This window comes from Schistocerca piceifrons, chromosome X (assembly GCF_021461385.2).
Source record: "Schistocerca piceifrons isolate TAMUIC-IGC-003096 chromosome X, iqSchPice1.1, whole genome shotgun sequence".
Taxonomy (NCBI): domain Eukaryota; kingdom Metazoa; phylum Arthropoda; class Insecta; order Orthoptera; family Acrididae; genus Schistocerca; species Schistocerca piceifrons.
The window spans coordinates 121,545,143-121,569,972 of NC_060149.1; the positions used below are offsets into that span (position 1 = coordinate 121,545,143).

A 24,830-nucleotide genomic window follows, 5' to 3' on the forward strand; every position below is an offset into this window, starting at 1 on the left:
GGTCGGAAAAGTCATCATGGAAAAACGTGCGCTCTGGAGTTCCCCAAGGCTCCGTCCTTGGTCCATTACTCTTCTCACTGTACATTAATGATATTTCTTCAGTGATTCACTCCTGCAACTACCATCTATATGCCGACGACATCCAACTGTACATAAGTGCAAGCCCCAAGAACATTGCTGACGCAGTAGCGAGTATGAACGCAGATCTTTGCTCTATTTCTCGATGGGCACAGAACCTAGGTCTGAAACTAAACCCCAAGGAATCCCAGGTCATACTTATATCTCATCCAAAGTTAATCAGCCGGTACTTTCACGAAACAGTCCCTCAAATACTCCTCAATGGTACCCAACTACCATACCAAAAAAACAGTAAAAGACCTTGGAATAATCTTGGATGAACTCCTAAACTGGGAAGAACAAACAGTCACAGCTTGCCGGAAATCGCTCTCCTCCCTACACGCAATTCAAAAATTTAGAAAAATATTTCGAACCCATGTTAAACAAAAATTAGTCCAAACACTAGTCTTGCCTAATCTTTACTACTGTGATGTAGTTCATCACGGCACAAATAGAAAATTCGAGATGCCTCGAGCTAGAGATGAATGCTTGCGTTAGATACGTATGCAATATACGGTTGTATGATCATATTAGTCCTTCATACTCCCAGCTAGGTTGGATAAACCCACATAAGTCACGCGATCTCCACACGATGTGCTTACTTCACCGATTTCTTAGCCACAGGTGCCCCCAATACTTATCTTCTCACATTAAACACCTATCATCATTCCACAACCACAATACCAGATCGGATACGTCAAGCATCTTGGCTGTACCTTTACATAACACAAAATCTTTCTCCGTGTCATTCTCCATCTCAGCCATACGACTATGGAACGCGCTCCCCTGTGATCTGCGTCTTATCCAGAATCACTCAACATTCAAGAGGGAACTCAAAACTTACATATTAGGGACGGTATAGCCACCATTGTTGTGCCCCTTTCATCTCTTTCTTTCTCCTCTCCATCATAGCTTCGAATTTTACCATTCTATTTCCCTTCCTCTAACCTATCTACCTCTTCTATATCTCTTTCACCCCATTCTATCGTCCTATGTCACTGCTTGATGAGAATAACTCACAAGCTGCAAGAATATAACGAGAAAATTCCCAACTAGAAATAGGACTGACATTCATAAAAGAAAAATATGTTTACTTTCATATACATAGTCATTACTATTATTATTATTGTTATTCTTGATTGTTATAATTATTTTTTGATTGTTATAATTATCATTGTACTACTTTTATAATATCTATTTTTTTCTTTAACATTAATACTGTATAACATGTTATATGTCCTTAATGTTCTGTAGAAACTGAAATTTGTTGAATCTGAGTATGCCTGGTTAGGTGTAAGAGAGGGCCTGAAGGCCCTAATCTTGCCAGGTAAAATAAATGCATAAATAAATAAATACTTTGATACTGCACAGCCCTGAAATCACCCTCAATAGCGCTGAGAGGTAGCTGAAGTTTGTACATGACACTAGTCCACAACGTTACTAACCTCCATACTTAACCTGTGGATGTGCATATCTGAGATCTGGATTGGAACATGCCCGCCAATGTTCTACGAAAATTATCATGTGTTGGGCAAATCCTGCACTCCCCAGTACAGAGCACTCCTTGCCATTGATCCAGGTTCGATTTAAAATGTTCCCCGCCATTCTCTTCGCGTATCACGGTACTACGGCGGGAGGTGGTGTGGGGGGAGGGGCAGCTTTGCTGTTATAAAGACGAATTCCTGCATGGTTCCTTTGATAGGGAACAGCCGATTTTGTGTCAAACTCTCATTTCAAGACTGTGTTCCGCCTCTAATGACCTCACTGTCGACCGGGCTTTAAACTTTCCATCCTTACTGCCTACTATTCCATTCATTCTACACGAAATAGTTAATTATACAGCAGACCCTAGGCGGTCGTCTCACAGAGTGTATAATTCTCGAGTAACGCTCTGTTGTGCAATTGTTGTACGAGAATGGCGCGGGATCATAGCATATTTATAAGAAAGTGCTTGCAGTGTATGCATTTTGTTTTATTTAGCTGCAGGGAAGATTCATATCCTAGATCAGTGGTAGCCAACGTGATCCCTATCGCCCAATAGTGGGCGTTCCAACTTTCGTGGTGGACGGCAGACGGTAGGAGCTTCAAAAATATTCACGTTAGATTTTCATAAAATATTGACATAAAGTATTTGGTAAGGAGTTATTCTTATATTCTTTAACTTGCTGTAACTTTGCTTAGTAAATTTTATAAAGTGCGCAGTTCCTTCCCTACTTTAAAAAAATCACCACTATTGTGGAACCAGAAGACGATTATAAAATTTTACTACTAACAATGACACAAAAGTGGGTGGTAGGTAAAAAAAATATTGACTACCTCTTTCCTAGACGAATCTTGTTTCTTTCCTTTTGCTACTGCCTTTATCCCGCATTGTGCGCAGGGTCGGCGGGGTTAGGTACGGAGTCGGCATGGTTAAGTTTAAGGAGTGGCCGGATGCCCTTCCTGCCACCACCCTATACCCCCTGGGACGGAATTAGTGAACCCCAACTGCCTGCGTCCAGAGTAAATCGTGAAATAGTGTGAATGTGCTGCAAATGTTTGCGAGTCGTGTAACTGAGGCGGGACGTGGGAACCAGCCCGGTATTCACCTAGTAGGATGTGGAAAACCGCCTAAAAACCACATCCAGGCTGGCCGGCACACCTGCCGTGTCATTAATCCGCCGGGCGGATTCGATCCGGGACCGGCGCGCCTACCCGAGTCCAGGAAGCAGCGCGTTAGCGTTCTCAGCTACCCTGGCGGGTCTTTCCTAGCCGAATACTGCCCCTGTAAATCAACGTTAAGTGTCACAGAGGCGAATGTGTAATGGAGTTAAAAGGTATGTTGAGGAATTACATAACTGGTGACGCTACAGCCGTTGCTATTGGTTGTTCATGCGTCGTGGGACAATATAGATTATCGCTAATAATGTGCACCATAGGTGCCACGCATGCTGTACCGCAATACAAAATTCAAAGAATAGGTGTAGTGTAACAGAATAGCAATCACTACCGCGGTGATGGGAGTGACATGCTAGCTCGAATTATCATAGGTGGCGAGTTTTCAGCTAACCATTCCTTTCCCAAGAGAAAGTGTCCGGCAGTACAGGGGAAACGTAGGACACCTGCGAAAAGTTTAAAGTAATATAGTCCGCCAGAAAAGTAACGCCCACGGTGTTATAGGATAACGGAGACATACCACTCAACAAATTCCATATAAAACAGCAAACTACGGATGCCAAATCGTTTTGTGACATTTTGAAGAAAATTCACAAAACTGTTTAACATACTCATACGTATGGAGGGCTCTTCACGAAAGTTGTCTTACTGTTGAATGACAATGTGTGTCCTTAAGCTAACAGCATAACGAATGAAGATTTGAAGGAGGCACCTATGAAGCATTCCTGTTCAATTACGACTGTCTGCAATCAGCTTTCAACTGTACTACTTCCTTAAATATATTATTTTGAATTAAAATTTTCCCGACGTAGCAACTGTAGTCAAAAGAAATATATAACGCTGATTTTCATATGGTTGCGTAACGTTGGGACAAATGCTTCAATAAATAGTGGTAATGTATGGAGAAATAATACAATTTTCCGAATTGGTATTCTTACTTCTGTAATTTCTCTAATGGTTTTCAACATAGACATGTGGAGCGAAATTATATACACCTGCTTAAGAGCGTGTAACACCTAAATTCGCTATGATGATACCGGGAAAACATCGGAATGTGGGCTTTATGAGGCACCAACAATATGAGGGACCCATCTTGATCCATGACCGCTCAGCCGCGGAGCGCGACTCGCGGAAATGAGGTACAGTTGGGCCCAAGATGTGCGCACCATTCTCGATGGCTTTCATGTGAACTATGGAACGAAAATATCACCCTTACGTTCGTCGAACGTTCCCTGAACCATCTGCACACAATTCAGAAACATGGAGCGGTGTATTTTCCACTTGCAGGAGGAACAGACAGTCTGACGGATGCTGTTGGCGAACTAACGGAAGTCTACGATCGAGCAGTACGCTCCAGTGTCATTCACTGTTGAGAGATGATGGGCGACGCCTCAATGGCCTGAACCCATGTAATCACACACACAGGAATTTCTGCTTGAACAATGCCCTGCTGACAAGCGGGATGCTTCGCCTCAAGGGCTTCCCGAAATGCTCGTACCTTATCATCGACTAGTCCACGACACCCTTCTCCTCAGTCCAATTTGTTGGTATGACCATGCTAAACTAGACTGAGACGTGATGTCTGTGGGAGTACATACACTTATGAGCCAAAACACTATGACCGCATGCTTAATATCGAGTGGGTCCACCTTTGTAACGTAAAACAGCAGAGATTTTGCGTAGCAAGAATTCGAAAAATCCATGGTAGATTTCTAGAGCTATGCTGCACAAAATGACTATGCCTTTCGCATAAATTATAGGACGGTGATTTTTTGGCGTAGAGCTAACTTCCAATATTGTCCAAGTTTTGTTCCATCAGGTTCAGATCACACAATTTTCATGGCCAAAAAAAATCAATATGAGATTGTTGTTATGATTATGAACCCATTTTAACACGATCAGACATTGTGACACGCACAGTTATACTGCTGCAAGTTGCACTCGAGGAAGACATCAAACATGAAGGGAACCACATGGACCTCAATAACGTTCAAGTTGTCCATAGCTATCACGGTCGCTTCAACTACTGCCACAGGTCCCGTGGACACCAAGGAATATGTCCCCCACAGCGTAATACTGCCCCCACAGACCTGTGTCCGTGGCGTGGTGCAGGTTTCGAGAAAGAGTTCGGCTGGATGACGGCGCATCCGGCCGCGACCATCGGTCTGATGAAACGAGAAACGTGTTTCATCCAACCAGGAAAAGTGTTCCCAATGATCCACTGCAATCATATATTCGGAAAAAACCGGGGTACCACGAAGGAATCATCGGAATGGGACGGAAATCGGTAATGTCAGGCACATATACAGACGAATAAATGATCTATCAATCAATGCCAAGCCGAATAACTGCTTGCGTAAGGGTCAGAGGTGGACCAACGCGTTATTGACTTGATCAATTTGTGAAGCTCTTTGTCTTGAATAAATCGTCTAATTTTTCTAAAACTGTAACCATTTGTTTGTCTATATATGCGCATCACAACTATAGATTCTCATCCCATTCGCATAATTCCTTAGTGGTGCATTTGTTGCCTGTCTTAGAGGGTAATTGTCGATGTAGTTGGGAGAACATGGGTACATGTTGGAGTCGGATGCTGCGGAGCCCCATCTTCAACCATGCGCGCTAAACGGTGCGATCTGACACTCCTGTGTCTGCACCATCATTGTACTATGTCGCCAAATCTCGCTCAAATCACCGTCTATCCAGCCTTACAGAATGAGAAAACCTCGGAACCTTATACCCTGTGATAAGGCGTAGAGGTCCAACACCTAATCAACCACTCGTAGTCGTACTGCAGGCACCACTATCAACAGATGCCCAGGCCAGGGTCACGCGAACAGTCGACCGGCTTCGTCGTTTCCGAGGAGCTCGTTCCCAGGCGGCCAGCCATCACAATCTGCTCTTCGTCAAAGTCATATATGATGGTGCGTTCCCCATTTGCGGTCCGTATCATCGTTAGACTGATACATTTGTCTCCACTTCATTTCCTTCTTTACCGTGTCACGCCTCCGCCAATTCCCGTGTGTCTAGCCTCAACTACCATTCCTCTTTCAAAGTCTGTTAATTCCAATCGTACGGCCATAATCACGTCGGGAGCATTTTCACGTGAATCACACGAGTACAGGTGACAGCTCCGCTAATAGTTCAAATGGCTCTGAGCACTATGGGACTTAACAACTGAGGTCATCAGTCCCCTATAACTTAGAACTGGTTCTAGGCGCGCAGTCCGGAACCGCGCGACTGCTACGGTCGCACGTTCGAATCCTGCCTTGGGCATGGATGTGTGTGATGTCCTTAGGTTAGGTAGGTTTAAGTAGTTCTAAGTTCTAGGGGACTGATGACCACAGATGTTAAGTCCCGTAGTGCTCAGAGCCATTTGAACCATTTGAACTTAGAACTACTTAAACGTAACTAACCTAAGGACATCACACACATCCATGCCCGAGGAAGGACTCGCACCTGCGACCGTAGCAGTCGCGCGGTTCCAGACTGAAGCGCCTAGAACCGCTCGGCCACCGCGGCCGGCTCCGCTAACGCACTGCCCTTATATACGTTGTGGACACGACACTGCCGTCATCTGTATATGTGCATATTACTATCCCATGACTTTTGTCACCTTATTGCGTTTCTCATGATGATTTGATTCATCGGCGTATCTGTAACCCGTAGCCATGAGGTGGTTTTGCATGCTATGACCACTTGCTGTTCAGAAGTATCACAATGAAACTTTGAAGAAAAATCTGACATTTCATTCTTTCTCTGAAACAAGAAACGAACGAATTCAATTTAAGACTTAAGTTCGCCTTATTATAATGGAATTACGTTTCCTTGAAGCCATCTGTAAAATTCAGAGCTGTATTAACATTATTGACTTTACTGTAACATAAAATACTGAAAAATCCATGTTTGTACAGTCAACAGTCCTCTTTCCTAGACTCTATTATCAAATAAAGAAATCAAAGTTAACTTAATTCTGTTTTATGAGGATGGCTTATGCAATATCTAGCCATACAGCGATATGGGAACTGCTTTTCCGACTTCGTTTGTCATTACATATAAACAGTGACAATACATACTAAGAAAAAAATATTTTCATTTTCTTGTTTCTCTGTTGTCTATAGCATTCCAAATTGAGGACTCATTTCGATAAGACGTTAAAAAAAAAAAAAGCCTAGTTAAGAATGAATAAAAGGGAAGACACTGCAATTTGGTTTCAGAGCAGTAATTTAACGGTAATTCTGTAGTCCCTCCAGTCACAAGAAGTAGAGTTTCACTATCATTAACCACGATAAAATGTGTATTTGGTGAAAATAATAGCAATGACTTCTCTTTGAAGTTGTTTCTTAATCGGGATTTACATACTGTCCGAATTTCTACTAATTTCAAGTGTCATAGGTTTTCCTGTACACATCTTAAATAATTGGACATATTTATAATGTCTGTGTTATTATTTAGATGACACACCAATATCCTGTATAACGAAACTTCCTGGCAGATTAAAACTGTGTGCCGGACCGAGACTCCAACTCGAGACCTTTACGTTTCGAGGGAAGGCGTTCTACAGGGCTGTCGTGAGTCGTTCTTGCGTAGCTCAGCCTGTAGAGCACTTTCCCGCGAAAGTCAAAGGTCCAGAGTTCGAGTCTCGGTCCGGCACACAGTTTTTAATCTGTCAGGAAGTTTCATATCAGCGCACACTCGCTGCAGAGCGAAAACTTCAGCCGCGCGGGGTAGTCACGCTCTCTGAGGCGCCTTGTCACGGCCCGTGCAGTTCCCCCCGTCGAAGGTTCGAGTCCTCCCTCGGGCATGGCTGTGCGTGTTGTCCATAGCGTAAGTTAGTTTACGTTCAGTTAAGTAGTGTGTAGGCTAAGGGACCGATGACCTAAGTAGTTTGGTCCCATAAGATCTTACCACAAATTTCAAAATTTTCCAATTTTCCGAAAACTTCATCTTGTATAATGTTTGCTGTGTGTGAATGAGAGACCCTAAGCCATTTGGAGACATATGTAAAGAAAGCGGAGGGACCCATCAGACTATGATACTACAGGCGACTTCCAGAACGTTATTGTAACTGAGATTTCGAACTACTAATCCAATGTTTGTTGTTGGTCTACTTTTCAACGGTAACGTACGATGGAGGCACTAAACTAATTTCAGTCTTTTCCAGACTGCCTTTTCGAAAGGAAAATTCTTGACGACTTAATGCTTTTTAGGAAGGGAAATAAGGACTTTTGCGTGAGCAATAAAAGTTGCGATCAAATAAGGTAAGACGAAGAATTTGAGTTGTTGACATTAGAGCAAATTCTACAGAGAGTTAGAGGAGTGAGGAAAGAGAGTGATACTATGGTGTACGATACTTTTCTGCTCAGCCTGATTTGTGATACTTCATCCACTGCTCAGGCATCGCACAAGACACCAGTCTCCGTGTACAGATGGCTAACAGTGGGGGTCACTGCTGTTACGCCCCGTGCCCAAATTGACCTAACCGTTGTCATGCAGTTGGATGCCGTCCTAAGGGATGATCCCTTATGCAGGGCGTACTATCTACAACATGTAAGAAGCGATGTTGCTTACAGACCTTTCACCACTTAGTAATGCTATGCCTGAAGGCCTCCCATAAATTTTAGACTGCCATGTTTGTCTCAGAGTAATAATTAACATTCAGCCCGCATCTCGTGGTCGTGCGGTAGCGTTCTCGCTTCCCACGCCCGGGTTCCCGGGTTCGATTCCCGGCGGGGTCAGGGATTTTCTCTGCCTCGTGATGGATGGGTGTTGTGTGCTGTCCTTAGGTTAGTTAGGTTTAAGTAGTTGTCAGTTCTAGGGGACTGATGACCATAGCTGTTAAGTCCCATAGTGCTCAGAGCCATTTGAACCATTTGAACTAACATTCAGGAAAATGGCACTCAGGTACTTAGAGACAGTGAGGACATAATATCTAAGAAGAAAAACAACTGACACAACACAGAGGAATTATTCGAATGGAACGGAAGTCGCAACATGTAATTTACATGTACAGAGAAACAAACGATTACAATTTCAGAAAAATTGGATGATTTATTCAAGAGAAAGCGATTCACAAACTGAGCAAATCAATAACGCGTTGGTCCATCTCTGGCCCTCATGCAAGCAGCTATTTGCCTTGGCATTGATTGACAGAGCTGTTGGATGTCTTCCTGAGGGATACCGTGCTAAATTATATCCAACTGGCGTGACATATCTTCAAAATCCCGTGCTGACTGGAAGACACTGCCCATGATGCTCCAAATCTTCTCGACTGGGGAGAGGTCCAGTGACCCTGTTGGCCAAGGTAGGGTTTGCCAAGCACGAAGACAAGCAGCAGCAGGAACTCCGGCCGTGTTCTGGCGAACATTACTCGATGAAAGATCAGCCCAGAATATTTTGCCATGAGGTGCAACAAAAGTGGGTGTAGAACGCCATCGACGTACAGCTGGCTGTGAGGGTGCCGTGGATAACGAGCAAAGGGGTCCTGCTATGAAAATAAATGGCACCAGACACCATCACTTCTGGTGGTCGGGGCATAGGGCGGACAACAGTCAGATTGATATCCCTCCACTGTCCGGAGCGTCTCCAAACATGTTTTCCCTGGTCATCGGGGTACAATTCGAAGCGGGACTTATCACTGAAGGCAATTCTACTCTATTCAATGAGATTCCATGGGGAAGAAGTGTCTGGTGATGCCCCGAACAGCGGTGGAATGCCAACCTGAATATCGTCCGCTGTACGGCCCTACAGCCAGGGGTGATGGTGCAGGGTGCCATTTCATTTTATAGCAGGACCACTTTGGTTGTCAGCCGCGGGATCCCTACAGCATGCAGGTAGATCTATGACATTCTACGCTCTATTTTTTTGTCCTTCACGGTAAGCCAACCTGAGCTTACATTTCAGCAAGATATTGCCCGTTCGCATTTGCTGATTGTCTTCGTGCTTGCCAAACCCTGCCTTGACCATCAATGTCAGCGGATTTCTCCACAGTTGATTAAGTTTGGAGCATTACGGACAGCGTCCTGCAAACCAGCTCGGGATTTTAACGATCAAGGAAGAGACAATTGGACAGAATTTGGCACGATATCCCTCATTACGACACCCAACAACTCTGTCAATTCGGATGTCCTAAGTCATACGACCACACCGCCGCCTGAGAGATCGATCCGCCGGATGCTATTCTCTCGATAAACGGAACAGAAAACGGCTGTGTTAGCGAAAGAGTACACAGACAGTCGCAGTACTTATGCTCGCTGCGAGGCGCCGCTAGGCCACTTCATGTGCAGCAGGAGAGTAGTGCAGTTGCGCCAGTCCACAGTTCGTAGCCGCGCTCAGTGCTCAGCCAGCGCCGATGTTAGTCATCGTCTGCAGCTCACTCATTGCTGCCATCGAGTCTTTGTAGCTCCGTTCCAAGTTAGTCTTTAAATTCACCAGATTCGACATTCAAGATTACGAGAGATTAATTCGTCACTGCAACATTTGTGACTTGTAAATTATGTCATTCTACAGGCGCTTAGTCTAGTCGCGTCTTCTATAATTGTCAACCAACTGATCATGGACTACAGCAAAGTTAAGTGATAAATAGTTTCTTATTTCGTACTCCTGCTAATTAATTGTGTTTTCCTGTAGTAGCTACCAAGCAGTCTTGGCAAAGTAGAACCCACATTTCCACCTCCTTGGCTACCTCATATTTGCACCTCATGTTGATGGACTCGATTATGGTGGAAGATTGAGAACCATCATCAATCAGTGCCAAGCCGTATAACTGCTTGCGTAAGGGTCAGAGGTGGAGCAACAAGTTATTAACTTGCTCAGTTTGTGACCTCTTGCTCTTGAATAAATCATCCAGTTTTTCTGAAACTGTAATTATATGTTTCCCTGTACATGTGCATTACGTCTACCGATTTCCGTCTCATTCGGATAATTTGTTCGTGGTGAGCCGTTTTTTCTTCTTCTTTCTGTCACAGAGTATATGTTTTTCTTTTATTTGGGATGGGAAGGCTATTGATCAGAGTAAATTTTGGAAAAGATAACTGCAGTCAATTGAGATGTCATGTAGCTAGAACGTTTTGCGGGAATCGAAGGAATTGTAATGTACTTTGAGTATTTTCCTGCAGCTTGTGCACCTATACTTTTTCATTTATATTAATTATTTATGCTATACACAACTGAAAATTTTTGTAGTTAATAAGTGAAATTAACATAAATTACCATGTCTTCCTCAATAAATGTAACAAATCTATCACCACTTAACTAACCTCCAGAGTTTGCCTATCAAATGCTCATTACGTAAAATAGCTTTATAACGGCAGACTAAAAACAACCCTGAAGTGGACCCCAGCAAGTGGATCGAAACGTCGACAATTTAGTTGTTTTCGTACTTTACAATGACGCGGCCCAAAATTATCCAAAATTATTTTATCGAACCGAAAAATATTAATCAGATGACACTTCAATCCAATTATTTTGTCGATAGCTACAATTCTGTGAAATCCACATCTAATAATTGTTTTCAATTTGTTTATTTGTTTCATTAGCTCCGAAATGACTGAGAGGAGAAATGTAACTCAAAAGGAGAGGTGCACTGATATGTAGTGATGGCTGCAATACGATTGCATACTCGTATAAACTATAGTTAGAGCACTTGCCCTCTGTGCATCGAAACGAACATAAGCACAGGAGAGGCAGTGGGTCACTGAACTGATGCGATTTGGTACCAACATGAGTTGAACCTATGTAGAGCAAAACTACAAATTGATCTACCTATGTCTAATCAATGTAGCACTCTTAAATATCGTGTTACATTGAAAAGTACCGGGTGATCAAAAAGTCAGTATAAATTTGAAAACTGAATAATTGACGGAATAATGTAGATAGAGAGGTACAAATTGACACACATGCTTGGAATGACATGGGGTTTTATTAGAACCAAAAATACAGAAGTTAAAAAAATGTCCGACAGATGGTGCTACATCTGATCAGAATAGCAATAATTAGCATAACAAAGTAAGAGAAAGCGAAGATGATGTTCTTTACAGGAAATGCTCAATATGTCCACCATCATTCCTGAACAATAGATGTAGTCGAGGAACAATGTTGTGGGCAGCATTGTAAAGCATGTCCGAAATTATGGTGAGGCAATGGCGTCGGATGTTGTCTTTCAGCATCCCTAGAGATGTCGGTCGATCATCACCAAACGACGCGCGCAAGAGATCTTTCACGCGTCTAGCAATATGGGGTGGAGCGGCATCCTGCATAAACATCGTACGTTCCAGCAGGTGTTTATCAGCCAGGCTGGGGATGATGCGATTCTGTAACATATCGGTGTACCTCTCACTCGTCACGGTAGCAGTTACAAAACCAGAATCACGCATTTCCTCAAAGAAAAAAGGCCCAATAACGGTAGATGTGGTAAATCCAACCCTTATCGTGACTTTCTCGTCGTGCAATGGAGTTTCCACGACAGTTCTAGGATTTTCGGTAGCCCAAATTCTGCAGTTGTGGGCGTTGACAGACCCTCGGAGCATGAAATGAGCTTCGTCAGTCCACAACACGTTACTCAACCAATCGTCATCTTCCGCCAACTTTTGAAGCGCCCACACCGCAAATGCCCTCCGCTTCACTAAATCGCCAGGTAACAGTTCATAATACCGATGGATTTAGTACGGATAGCATCGTAGGGTACACCTCAGTGCCAACCAAACAGTAGTGTATGGAATGCTGGCGCGACGCGCGACTGCACAAGGGCTGACTTCCCCGTGCATAGACGAACCCTCTACAGTCTCCATTTCTTCCTGAACTGTCTCAGCAGCATTACGCCTTGTGCTCGGTCGGCCACTACGGGGTCTAACGTCTAAACAACCCGTGTCTTCGAACTTCGAAATCATTCTCGCCACAGCTGCATTTGTCAACGGACTTTTACCCTTCCTATGGCGATAGGATCGGAACGCTGAACTAGCACATTCCCAATTCTGATAATACAGCTTCACTAAAAGCGCCTTTTCAGGTAACGTCAACACGCTGCGACTGCTGGCGCATTTGATTCTCTCTCTTTACAGCTCCTTTTATACACGATTGTCATGCGCAGTCACTGACGTTTTGCTGCCCAGCGCCATCTGTCGGACATTTTGTGTACTTCGTTTTTTTTTGTTCTAATAAAACCCCACGTCATTCTAAATATGTGTGTCAATTTTTACCTTTCTATCTACATTATTCCGTGGTTTATTAAGTTTTCAAATTTATACTGACTTTTTGATCACTCGGTATTTTCATTTGGACAATTCTAAAATTTAGATGCCTGATTAACCGATAAAGGTAAAGACGATTTCCTTCCCCAGCATTGTCCAATCCGAGCTTAACCTCTGTCTCTAATGACTGTTGCGTTGGCTGCACGTTAAACTCTAACCTTCCTTCTTCCTTCGTAAGATAATTGTAGATTTTGTTACGCTCGGTAACGCCTGAAATATTTGTATAAACCTAGGTATTTATAACAACAATATTACGTACAAATTTTGGGTGTCTTGCTCAGTAAAGGTTAGTAGAACAGCAGAACGTTTTGTGCACTAGATACCTCAAAAGTACATACCTATCGTTGTTCCATACATGTTGTACCAGAACATGAAGCATCCGTCATCTGCAAATTCCTTGCCATACACAGGCGAGTACAATCTGGCGAAATCATTTTCTTTTCGTGGGCTCGAGGACTCGATGTACATATAATGACCTGAAAATTCAAATGAAAACAATGTAAATTTCCTCACTGACGTCAGAAGTAGAAACATATCTCTATGGAAACGTAAAATGTGGTTAAATAAAGAGAGATTGAAGGGAAAAATCTTTCAGATGATTCTGAGTGCTAGTTCCCAGTTCATACAAAATAAGTCTCCAGTAGCTGATACAGAGGAATTACATTGTGAAATGGCGCTTTCTTACTAAATCTATTAAGTGACGATAAATGAGTATTAACAGATTGCAAAGAAACATTAATCAGTCAAAAATGCACTAATGAAATAATATTAATACGAAACTCCTATTTAATAAGTACTCGACTTTTCGAACTTGTGCAATGTAAGACAGCTTTTCAAAACATTGTACGTAAGAATTACTTTGCCAGAAAGGTAAACCATGAGAAGACAATACCAAAACGGCAAAGTATCGAAAGAAACGACTTAATTTTTTTAAAACTATGGCAGTTTTAATTCTAGAACGTGGTTGAGAGACGTGAACCGTTTCGTGAAGATGAGCTGGATAATGGACAGAGCGGGAGCCGTGCATCGCGTCACATTCACCCCGCCGAGCCCGCCTGCGGCTGACCGCTTCGTTCTGTTGCGCGTACCGCATGTAGTCCAGCTCAGATGTACCGGCAACGTAGAGCGCGACACGCGATGCGGCGTCGAGGTTCGTGGCTCCTTCGGGTATCCGGCTGAGCCCGAGAGTCAACAGGGCTCGGTGCAAGAGGAAAATGGACCGCGCTGGTAAGGCAAGAAGGACTGCCCACATACGAGAGGATTTGATTTCCGAGTACTCTGCACTCCTTCGAGAGTCGTGAAAGTTTGATGTGCTAGGAACAAGGTGTTCTTGATCCTTTGTAAAGGAAAATGACTCGTAATGAAAAACAATGGATGAAACACAGTAATGCGTAATACAATACTGAACATAACACTAGCAAATTATTATTGGTTTATACAATTCATCATTTTCTCTTTCCGCTTCTTTCTAAAGCCTCCAACTTTCTGAGCTCTTTTATGAAACTTGATCTCAAATTTTTTAACTAAGTTTATATTACACATTGGTCCACAGTTGGAATATCGTCTAGAAATGTTTCAAAAATCTCTTCGTACACCCTACTTTTTATATTCTTCTTCGTGTAATGTTCATTAATCATATTCCACAATGAAGGTCTTTTATGAAACAATTTTGTAAGTTTTTCGATGTGGTGAATGGTCCACTCCTTCGCCGTACTGGAAGCAACTAGAACTAGCTGACAAGAGAAAACCGCAGGAAACTCATGGACTTTCTGAATGTGGCCTGTCCGCTTACTGCAGCAATCCGCACAAGTGCGTCCATCTAATGAGGCCGGATCGCCTCTTCCGAGAATTGCAGTTGACAGCCTTAATGTCATGTTTCTTTTAACGCACTGGAGGAGAGTGCAGGTGTTCTAGAATCCGTCAGAAATATCCATGGCCCGCCCCTAATATCCGCTCGTGTGTGGCCTGATAATGCAGCCCTACGCGGACAGTTCAGCGCAACACACTGAAAATGAAGTAACCAGAGCGTAAGCAAATCGTAATTGTTTTAATTTTCTTGATGTCGCTTTTTGGGTTATCGTATATTATTGTTATTATTTCAGAAGTTCATATCGAAATGCAAGGTCCTTGCACCGACCAAAGGTTAGAAAATGTGTAGAAGGAAAAAACGAAGGTTACCTGAAACTGGAAGCAGGGACCTACAATCGTATGGAGAAATCAGGAGATAGCATGGTATGACAAAATATTACACAGGTTGTAGCTATTCAAAATAAATCTGTAGGTTTTGCAGAGTGTAGTGCCTGACATACATCTACATCTACATTGATACTCTGAAAATCGCATTTAAGTGCCTGGCAGAGGGTTGTCCCTGTACCCTGTTACTTCACTTGAATACCTGCAAAGCGTCTTCTAATAGATCAACAGTACTGGCAACCTTCCGGCGTCAGCAAAATCCATTGTCTGGAGAAGTGTATAACGTTGTGTAAAAGATATCTGCGGCCGCTTAGCAAAGTTACAGGACAAGGCTATCTGGATCTTGTACAGGCAGTACCAGAAATACGAGGACTGTTACTCGCTGCACGTCCAAGAGATGTGCTTCGTCACCTGTCAATAATTTCTCGCAAAAAAAGAACAAAAGTGCTGCAGCATATGATGGATGGTGCGTGTACAAGTAAAAATGAGGTGGCAAAGGTCCTACAGTATCGTGTGGGACCACCTTCTGACCAGCGTAATACAGCAACTCGATATGGCATCGACTCAACAAGTCGTTGGAAGTCCCTGCAGATATACTGAGCCATACTGTCTCTATAGTAGTCCATAACTGCGACACTGTTGCCGGTGCAGGGTGATGTGCACGAACTGACCTCTCTATAATGTCCTACAAATGTTCAATGGGATTCATGTCGGGTGATCTTGATGCCCAAAATATTCGCTCGAATTGTCCAGAATGTTGTTCAAACCAATCGCGAACAGTTGTGGCCCAGTGACATGTTAGGGAACACGAATCTCATGAATGACAGTAAATGGTTTCCAAGTAGCCGAACGTAACAATTACCAGTCAAAGATTGGTTCAGTTGGACCAAGAACCCTGTCCATTCGATGTAAACACAGTCTACTCCATTATGAAGCCCCCACCAGCTTGCACAGTGCCTTTTTGACAACCCGGCTCCACGGCTTCGTGGAGTCTGCACCACACTCCAACACTATCATCAGCTCTTACAAACTGAAATGGGGACTGACCTGACCAGGCGACAGTTTGCCAGTCGTTTAGGCTTCAACCAATATGGTCACGAGCGCAGGAGAGGCACTGCAGGCGATGTGGTGCCTTTAGCAAAGGCATTCGCGTCGGTCGTTTGGTGTCATAGCCCACTAACATCAAATTTCGCCACACTGTCTTAACTGATACATATTTCGTACTGTCCCACACTGATTTCTATGGTTGCTTGTCTGTTAGCACTGACAACTCTAAACAAACGCCGCTGCTCTCGCTCGTTAATTGAAGGCCGTCAGCCACGGCGTTGTCCATGGTGAGAGGTAAGTGCCTGAAATTTTGAGTTTTCGGCACACTCTTGACACTTTCCATCTTGTAATATTGAATTCCGTAACGATTTCCGAAATTGAATGTTCCATGCGTCTAACTTCAACTACCATGCTGCGTTCAGAGCCTGTTAATCCCCGTCTTGCGGCCATAATCACGTCAGAAACCTTTTCACGTAAATCACCTACGCACAAATGACATCTCCAAGGCACTGTCCGTTTATACCATGTGTACGCGATACTACCGCCACTGTATGTGTGAATATCGCTAACCCATGACTTTCATCATGTACGTCCGAAATATGGACAGACGCGTACAATAAACGCATTATCTGAACTCTTATTACGCATTCAATCTCGCAGGAGTTGCGGTGGAAGGTCTGGACCTGTTTGTTTCAGAGTTCCTATCTGATGTGGAGAAAAGTGCTATAAATACAAAAAATAGATATTAAAATGAGTAAGTTAGGGATATTTATAAGGCATTTGTCGAGGGTTATGTTACCGACCAGGGGCAAATGTGGAAAAGACGCTTGAGAACTATTGTCGCTTTCTGTTCGACAACCACTCCCTACACGCGCCGGCCGAAGTGGCCGTGCGGTTAAAGGCGCTGCAGTCTGGAACCGCAAGACCACTACGGTCGCAGGTTCGAATCCTGCCTCGGGCATGGATGTTTGTGATGTCCTTAGGTTAGTTGGGTTTAACTAGTTCTAAGTTCTAGGGGACTAATGACCTCAGCAGTTAAGTCCCATAGTGCTCAGAGCCAACCCTACACGCTGTTCTACCTCACACTCTTGAGGATAAATGGTTGCAGGAATGTTGTCCTAATGTTTAGCATCGTTGAATAAGTGAAAAATGCCGTAACTTACTTAAAAAGGAATGGCCATGTGAAAGACTCATGGTTGCAATTTACAGTAAAGCATGATGTTGGACGTGCTGGAATACATTGTGTGTCACAGTAAGATGTGTGTTTATGCAGCATGAAAAAACTGCTGCATTTTTATGTGAAACAGCAAAATACGATTGTTTGGGAACTGAGAGTAGAAGGTAGCTGACAAATTAATTCAGTTTCTCGAAGTATTTCAAGAGGCTACCAAGGCTACAGAAGCTAACAGTGGTCCGACGCTGACAGAGAAGTTTATGGTGTAGCACGTTCCACATATGTTGCAGTTCAAGATATATGTGACGTTATGTAAGTTTGCTAAGGAAATATTTTATCGGTACTGACGCCCTCACTGTTTGATAGTATAAAAGTAAAAACACATGTGAACAGTGCACCAAATTTATTAGCAGCTACACGGAATAATTTATTTATCTTCTATGGAGGCAAGTTGTATTATTTGTCGAACGTCGTAGAAACCACGAAGCCTCAGCATTGACGCCTTCAAAACGTTCAAAGAGTGTCTTTGCATTGTAAACGGAGGAGGAGGAAAGTGTCTATGAAGTTTGCATGTATCTGTTGACGGGAAAACCGGATGAAGCGCAGTCACTTCCGGAGTGGTGGGAGCCAAGAGCTACAACCTATCCCAGGCTGTTGCAATTGGAACGGGAAGTACCATGTACACCTGCCTCTAGTGCCCCTAGCGAGAGAGTATTTAGTGGAGCTGCGCTTGTCATTACGGATAAACGTAATGGAATATCTACGGAAAATGTGACTGACCTTCTGATGGTGCACTACAACACCATAGTAAGTTTCAGGTACATATACATATCATCCTATTTTCGTTATCATAATTATCTAACATCTTAATTGCTTGTTTCAGGAAAAATGTCATCCAGAAAATCTTTACAGCGTCACGAGATAAAGAATATTTCTTTATTTAGTTGAACCAAGAACGTTTTCAATAAAATGTCCTTCTCTGCATTTTGCGTTCCTTCATTAGTTTTCTTTTAATTTTAACAAATATATTTAGACTCAACAGATAATATAGTGGTTGTACCATACGACTGTGCTGTCATGCTGGCCGAGCGGTTAAAGGCGCTACAGTCTGGAACCGCACGACCGCTACGGTCGCAGGTTCGAATCCTGCCTCGGGCATGGATGTGTGTGATGTCCTTAGGTTAGTTAGGTTTAAGTAGTTCTAAGTTCTAGGGGACTTATGACCACAGCAGTTGAGTCCCATAGTGCTCAGAGCCATTTGAACCATTTTTTTTTTTTTTTTTTTTTTTTTTTTTTTTGCCGGCCGCGGTGGTCTAGCGGTTCTGGCGCTGCAGTCCGGAACCGCGGGACTGCTACGGTCGCAGGTTCGAATCCTGCCTCGGGCATGGGTGTGTGTGATGTCCTTAGGTTAGTTAGGTTTAAGTAGTTCTAAGTTCTAGGGGACTTATGACCTAAGATGTTGAGTCCCACAGTGCCCAGAGCCATTTGAACCATTTTTGAACCATTTTTTTTTTGTGATGCCATGCAGATATTTTTGCGCATACCAAAGGGCAGTGCTTCCTAAACTTTTGCGGCATGTGTCCTCCTTTCATAAAGTCTAAAGAAAAGGGTAGTTACTGTAATATGGAAGTAACTGAATTTCAAGTAAATGGCTTAATAGCCCTGATGCTTTTATAATGCTTCACATTTCAGTTGTACCACATCAAAAGGGTTGCTGAAGGCTCTTGCACAATGGGTAGCGTAATTTACAGTATTAAAGTGTTTTGCACTTTCCTGTTAACCTACAAATTCCCATTATGTAGTTAGCTATCTCAACCCTTCCGAGGAATTCGGCGGGAAGGATCCGCCTGCTTTACATGTCACATAACTTTGCTATTAGGAACAACAGAAGTTCAAGACACTCTCAAATTATTGTCACTGATAATTTTGTTTCTGTATTTATTTTTTTATATAAGTGAAAGAAAGTATTAAATTTGTTACCGATTAATTTGGTAGTACTGGAAACTTCCCTTTAAGCTTAACCAGTAACTTATCGGGGACAAAATTTTATTTCTGTAACTTAAGTCACTGGAAGTTTCGAGTAGCTGCTCGTTTAAATTTACACTTCATGTGGATTCCAGAATTATTGTCTCCTCCAATCAGTTGCAGATCGAACTGTTATTACTAAACAGAGCAGGGAAATAGTCTTTGAAACTTTTTGTAAGTCCCTTCAAATGTTCCTTTATTATGTTCTTTCTAGCCGGCCGAAGTGGCTGCGCGGTTCTGGCGCTGCAGTCTGTAACCGCGAGCCAGCTACGGTCGCAGGTTCGATTCCTGCCTCGGGCATGGATGTGTGTGATGTCCTTAGGTTAGTTAGGTTTAACTAGTTCTAAGTTCTAGGGGACTAATGAGTTCAGCAGTTGAGTCCCATAGTGCTCAGAGCCATTTGAACCATTTTTTTGTTCTTTCTACTAGGAAATCGTAAAGGGCATCGAAGCACTCAATTTGACTGATAGTCAATCAGATTTCCAAAACGGCAAGGCTTTTAATAAACAGTTCGATACGGTCGTGCTCATTACACAGGTTTGTGTTTGGTCCCTGAAGTAATAAATGAAAACTCTTGATTTTTAACAAAATGTTTGCCAAAAAAGACACAGTCTGAGGCCAAATAAGCGACAGTCTGAAGCTAGACTTTGCCTCGGGAAATGTGTACATGGTGGGAGAAACAAACTTAATGCAATATGAAAACCGTCCTGCCGTGATATAACCACCTGAGTTCCGTGTGTGTCAATAAAAACTTTTAAGTGTTTGCTGTATTACAAAAACTCGATATTTTGTAGGATGACCTTAAATAATACACTGGTGTCCAAAATTAAAGCAACAAACCGCTATTTCCCCGTTCTGTGTCTAATTCACGATATAGTCATACAAACGGTCAACAGATGTCCGTACGATCGTGTTCTGCATGGAAGGTGGCATTCCGGTCAACGGACAATCACGCCAGCCATGATGTCGGGGCACCTATCAAACGAGGTAGTGCTTGTCGGGTAGCCCCTCATCCACAGTTGCTGTGTACACGGCCACAGAGGATGCAGTATGGCAATGAGAAGACGCCTGCCGGCCGGAGTGGCCGTGAGGTTCTAGGCGCTACAGTCTGGAACCGCGAGACCGCTACGGTCGCAGGTTCGAATCCTGCCTCGGGCATGGTTGTGTGTAATGTCCTTAGGTTAGTTAGGTTTAAGTCGTTCTAAGTTCTAGGGGACTGATGACCTCAGAAGTTGAGTCCCATAGTACTCAGAGCCATTTGAACCGGAAGACGCCTACCAGACTCTCTGGGTTGGAGGGCCATAGGAAGAAGGGAAGCAGGACAATCGCTAACTGATGTGGCCCGATGGCTTAATGTGAATCGTTCTGTTCTTTTTCGGATGAAACGACAATTTATAGAGACCTAAACTGTATCCCGAAGACCAGGGCAGAGGCGACCATTTGTGACAACAGGAAGAGAGGACCGTTATTTGGCTGTAAGGGCACGATGGTATCGCCTTAGTACTGCACGGCAATTAGCATCTGACACCAGAGCATCCACTGGACGTGCTGTATGCAGGCAAACGGTGTACAGATGGCTTCGGCCGAGTGGCCTTTATTGTCAGGGACCTGCTGTATGTGTACCTCTGACGCGTCTTCACAGAAGGAACCGTCTAGAGTGGAGTCGTCAACATGTCACCAGGACAGTCGAATAGTGAACCAATGTTTTTATCACAGGTGAGTCCCGATTTGGTCTGGAGAGTGATTCTCGACGGATTCGCATCTGGAGGGAACGAACTCGATTTCAGGACTCAAACACTGTGAAAAGTGACCGATATCGAGGAGGATCCCTAATGATGTGGGCAGGCATAATGTTAACAACACGAACACCTATTCGGGAAATTGTATGGGTGGATCGCCAACGTTTACCCAGTGCCAGGTACCGTGAGGAGATCTTGGGACGTCATGTGCGGTTGTTGCGTGGAACTGTGGGCCCAGACTTCGTACCGATGGACGATAATGATCGACCTCACAGAGAAAGAGTGGTTAACGTTTCCTTGGAAACGGAACATATGGCACCCATGGCGTGGCCAGATCGCTCTCCCGATTTGAATCCCATACAGCATTGTGGGGCGGCTGGTAGAAAATTTACTGTTGTTGATATTTAATGTTTGGTTTAATGTAGAAACACTTCCCGGCCGATGCACCATATGTGGGGCGGCTGGAATTTGGCGTTGATGTATAAAATTTTGTAGAATGTAGAAACACTTCCCTGCCGTTTAACCATATGTGCGGCGGCGGGTGGAATTATTGTTGTTAAATGTTCCTATTATTTATGCTGTCTTTTGCCGTTCTCAACACTGGCTCTCTAACTACAATATTGGCCACCAGAAATTGATTAGCAAAACGTGAAGCCTATAATTAGAATTCCTAGTGCCCACTTCATATGAGAAACACACTTATAGCTACAGCTTATAGCTCTGAGAAATTAGGAGATTGTCTGGGATTCATAATCAAAAACGATTTTCTAAAAATAGTTCAGTATATTCTGAAAGTCACAGATAAAAAAAAGAATCCACACAATCTGACTAACAGAGCAGTTCAGAGTCTAATGCGCTGATGCAACTATAACTGTCCAAATTAAATGTTTAAGTGAATGCTCGCCATAATTTGATGATAATGTTCATCAAACGCCACGCTAAATAATGGTAGAATGTTTGTCCTGCGACGGCACGTGAAAATACGACATACGCAAACTGAAGATAGATAATTAAAGTCATCCCAGAATTAACACTTCACTCGAAAATGATTTCATGGTTACACGTATCCCGAGTAACTTAATACGGCATCCGAGGCTGTTTATAGCAATGATACCGACGCGACGCGACTCCCGACACAGATGATGTGCTATTCAGGGTCTTGACAGAACTGGGGCCTTTCTTCCTCGCGCAGCGTTCTTATATATAAAGCCGCGGTGCGGACGGCTAAGGGAACGCATGATCAAATCGGCTCTCCCGACTAGCCGCTGGGCTAGTAATGCACCACTTTAAGTTGTTGAATAAATCATCGCTTCCTTTTCAGATGGCAGATGAAGCTCTCAATTTACATGCGCATTTAACACACAGGTAAGTAATCATAATAAAAGTTTGACGTGGCTAAGTTAAATATTTTGGGCGAGAGAATTAATGTAATTACATTAAATGCAGTAGACGAGCTCTGAACTTGCCCTTTGGAGATGCGCTATCGCTATAGTTATATAGTTATTCAATTGAAACTTCTCACATCTTTATGATTATAGCGGATCTCCCTTCTACTTAAATCTAAACATCCTAGCCTTATTTATTAGCCTACTTAATCTATCTTGCTTCCTTAATTCTTAAGACAAAAACCAGAAAATCATGAATTTCCACTAAAATTTTAATTTGTGAAATCCAAAGTATTGTTTCTATTAAATTATTATGAAAAAGGAATCTAAATATGTATTTTTTATTCTCTAGCTCTTTTCTGTTGCGCCAATGATTTTTACAGAAAAACGTCCAAATTTCGAAAATGATTAAAGTTATCGAACTGATATTCAACACATATTAATTTAGTATTACTCCTGACATGCTAGAACCGATTTTAGGTTATTTGCTTGATTTTAAAAGTATTGCGCAACATTTATGACGTCAGAGCTAGTTACAGCGGACTGGCTGGCACACAATGGAAAGATTGATGTGAATTTATTACGGCGTGAGTAGGCTGCTTCCCTACAGCATGGCTGGGATGCACGGGGGGAAGGGTTGCATCACGTCAGCTTCCATCAACCACTCTCCAAGACTAGCGAGCAGCTCTGCAGGAGGAACGGCCGTTATTGCGTCAACATGAGATTCATGACATCGTTCACAGCATGCCCCGTCGTTGTCAGGATTGTATTGTTGCCAGAGGTGGTCACACCCCATGATATGTTATGTTATGTTAACAGGGGACCTAGAAACGACGGAGAGGCTCCATCCCCGCCGCAGCCGCAGTGGTCCACAACCCCACGACGACTACCGCAGTCCAATTCACCCCTCCGCCGCCCCACACCGAACCCAGGGTTATTGTGCGGTTCGGCTCCCGGTGGAACCCCCAGGGAACGTCTCACACCAGACGAGTGTAACCCATATGTTTCCGTGGTAGAGTAATGGTGGTGTACGTGTACGTGGAGAACTTGTTTGCGCAGAAATCGTCGACATAGTGTAGCTGAGACGGAATAAGAGGAACCAGCCCGCATTTGCCGAGGCAGATGGAAAACCGCCTAAAAACCATCCACAGACTGGCCGGCTCACCGGACCTCGACATAAATCCGCCGGGCGGATTCGTGCCGGGGACCAGGAGCTCCTTCCCGCCCGGAAAGCCGTGCGTTAGACCGCATGGCCAACCGGGCGGGCAGTGACACCCCACACTGAGAAGATTAACCAGTTGTCAGAATATGTGTGCAAATTCGTTAAGATGGAAAAAAAAGGAGAACATTTTTAACTGAATAAACACTGTTCCTGCCTTCTTTCACTATTATATTATTAATGTTGTTGCACAACCAAGGTTTCGGGTCATAAACCCATTTTCAAGTACGTTACTGACGCCCAAAGATGATAATGCACAGATAAACATAATGAAAAGGCAAAGATAATCATCTCAACTTCTTAAAGTATCGATCCATAGCTTAATGTACAATTGCGTCAATGACAATTTTTTAACAAATTACATAAATTATTATACAATCAGATACATTAAAACGACAGGTCGAAAGTTATTCAACAGCTAACAACTGTTTAACTACCATGGATTAGGGCCCAAAGTTTTACTTCTATCCTGGGTTTCTGATCTCATCTAAAAGAGGTGAATAATTGAATTGGGTTTGCTCGTTTAATAATAGGTGTGGTGGTATACACAACTGTCTTTTAATTTCTCAAATTTCTAATTGGTTGAGTTTGGCCCCTTTTCTTCTGTGTGTAAGACTTGTACATCTATTATGTATTTGTGTTTATTGTTCAGGCAATGTTCTGCAATTCTGACAAACAACCAGCCATCACAAAAAGTGGGGTTTATAAAATCACATTCCGTGAGTGTCAGTCTTGCTACACTGGACAGATGGGGAGGTCAATCTGTACCAGACTTAAAGAACACCACAGGAGCTGGAGATTGAAGAAGCCTGATTCAGCCTTTAAAGAGCATCGCCTGGACAATAACTACAAATACATAACAGATGTTAAGTCTTACACACAGAGGATAAGGGGTCAAACCCAACCAATTAGGAATTTCAGAAATTGAAAGACAGATGTGTATATCCCCACACCTACTACTAAAAGCGCAAACCCAATTCAATTATTCACCTCTTTTAGATGAGTCAGAAACCCAGGATAGAAGCAAAA

The 24,830-nt window shown here is 43.2% G+C and overlaps 1 protein-coding gene across 2 annotated transcripts in view; it reads right to left on the reverse strand.

The window, feature by feature from the left end:
* LOC124721690 (MAM and LDL-receptor class A domain-containing protein 1-like) overlaps positions 1-24,830 on the reverse strand; it is a 1,116,850-nt gene that overhangs the window by 400,647 nt on the left and 691,373 nt on the right. For both annotated transcript variants that reach the window (XM_047246770.1, XM_047246769.1), the window contains exon 5: positions 13,358-13,495. In XM_047246770.1, coding sequence (XP_047102726.1) covers positions 13,358-13,495 — 138 coding nt within the window. The remainder of the gene's footprint in view (positions 1-13,357; positions 13,496-24,830) is intronic.